This window comes from Galeopterus variegatus, unplaced genomic scaffold (assembly GCF_000696425.1).
Source record: "Galeopterus variegatus unplaced genomic scaffold, G_variegatus-3.0.2 Scaffold2356, whole genome shotgun sequence".
NCBI classification, from domain to species: domain Eukaryota; kingdom Metazoa; phylum Chordata; class Mammalia; order Dermoptera; family Cynocephalidae; genus Galeopterus; species Galeopterus variegatus.
In genome coordinates, this window is record NW_007728467.1 from 302,763 (window position 1) to 303,956 (window position 1,194).

The following is a 1,194-nucleotide window of genomic DNA, read 5'->3' on the forward strand; positions in this document are numbered from 1 at the left end:
TTTTTTTTTTTATACAAAGGTTTAGGATGCAAATATATCTATCAAAAGAATGGTGATCCTTTGCACGTAAGTGAACTCCTGGAGAGTTTCAAAAAGGATGCAAGAAGCTTTAAATTGAGGGCTGGAAAACATCAGCTTGAAGATGTAACGGGGGTGCTGAAGAGTTTTCTCTCTGACATTGACGATGCGCTTCTTACTAAAGAGCTCTATCCCTACTGGATCTCTGCTTTAGGTAACACATTACCATAGAACATAATATATGCTTGCTTTCTAATTGTATACTTAATTTTTTAAAAATCTCTAATAATCTGTAAACAAAATTGATAGGAACAGTGTACATAATGGCTTAGAATAGAAATTTTGCAAATATCAATAGCTATTTCTATCTACCTCAAAAGAAATTTATAGTAATTGTTAGTGTGTTATATACTTAGTTTCCATTAGATTTATTAGTGCTATCCTTTACATTACTTTTGGAAGTGTTATAGTCAAGGATGCTGTTAACCATGTATGCTGTTAATTTCTTATTGAAAATAAAATGAAGGGTTTAATGCAAGATGTATTTTACAAGATATTTACGTATGACTTTTCTGTCTTTCCTCTATCATTTATTCTGCCTCTGCATTGTACATAACAATAGTTTTTTAAATTCTTTCTTCTTTTTCTCTAGACTCCATCTAATGGAAAAGCTTTGTTACATTGTAACAGAACTTTATTTAGGAAATGACCCTAGAAAAGTACTTCATTAAATCACTGATTGGGTCAAATTAATTTCAGTAAAACCTATTTTTATATACATTAATTTAAAACAACTTTTAGTGAAACAATGTAACAATAAAGACTTTTAAATATAAACATTGCCTTTAATCTCATCTTTCTAATAAGGCTGTTTTTATTTTCTCATATGACTTTATAGTCTTTTTTNCCATAAGTATATATATGATGTGTGTGTTGCACGCGTATATATTGGTATATGTATGTATGTATGCGTGTATGTACGAAATCTTAGAAATTAATACCTGGGTGAAAACATCTATGTGGCAGTTGAAGTGATGAAATTGGATGGTTCATCCAGAGAATTTGGGGGTGGGTGATTGGGAAGGAGGGGAGAATTGAGGATGGATTCCTAGAGTCACTAACTACTAGGAAAATAGATAGAAGACTGGGAGAGCAATCACAGAAAGGGCGGGGGGG

At 31.9% G+C, this 1,194-nt stretch overlaps 1 protein-coding gene across 1 annotated transcript in view; it reads left to right on the forward strand.

The window, feature by feature from the left end:
• Positions 1–264, forward strand: part of ARAP2 (ArfGAP with RhoGAP domain, ankyrin repeat and PH domain 2) — a 118,277-nt gene extending 118,013 nt beyond the window's left edge. Inside the window, exon 18 of the mRNA XM_008581435.1 lies at positions 20–264. Coding sequence (XP_008579657.1) covers positions 20–249 — 230 coding nt within the window. The 3' untranslated portion in view covers positions 250–264. The remainder of the gene's footprint in view (positions 1–19) is intronic.
• The last annotated feature ends 930 nt before the right edge of the window (positions 265–1,194 follow it).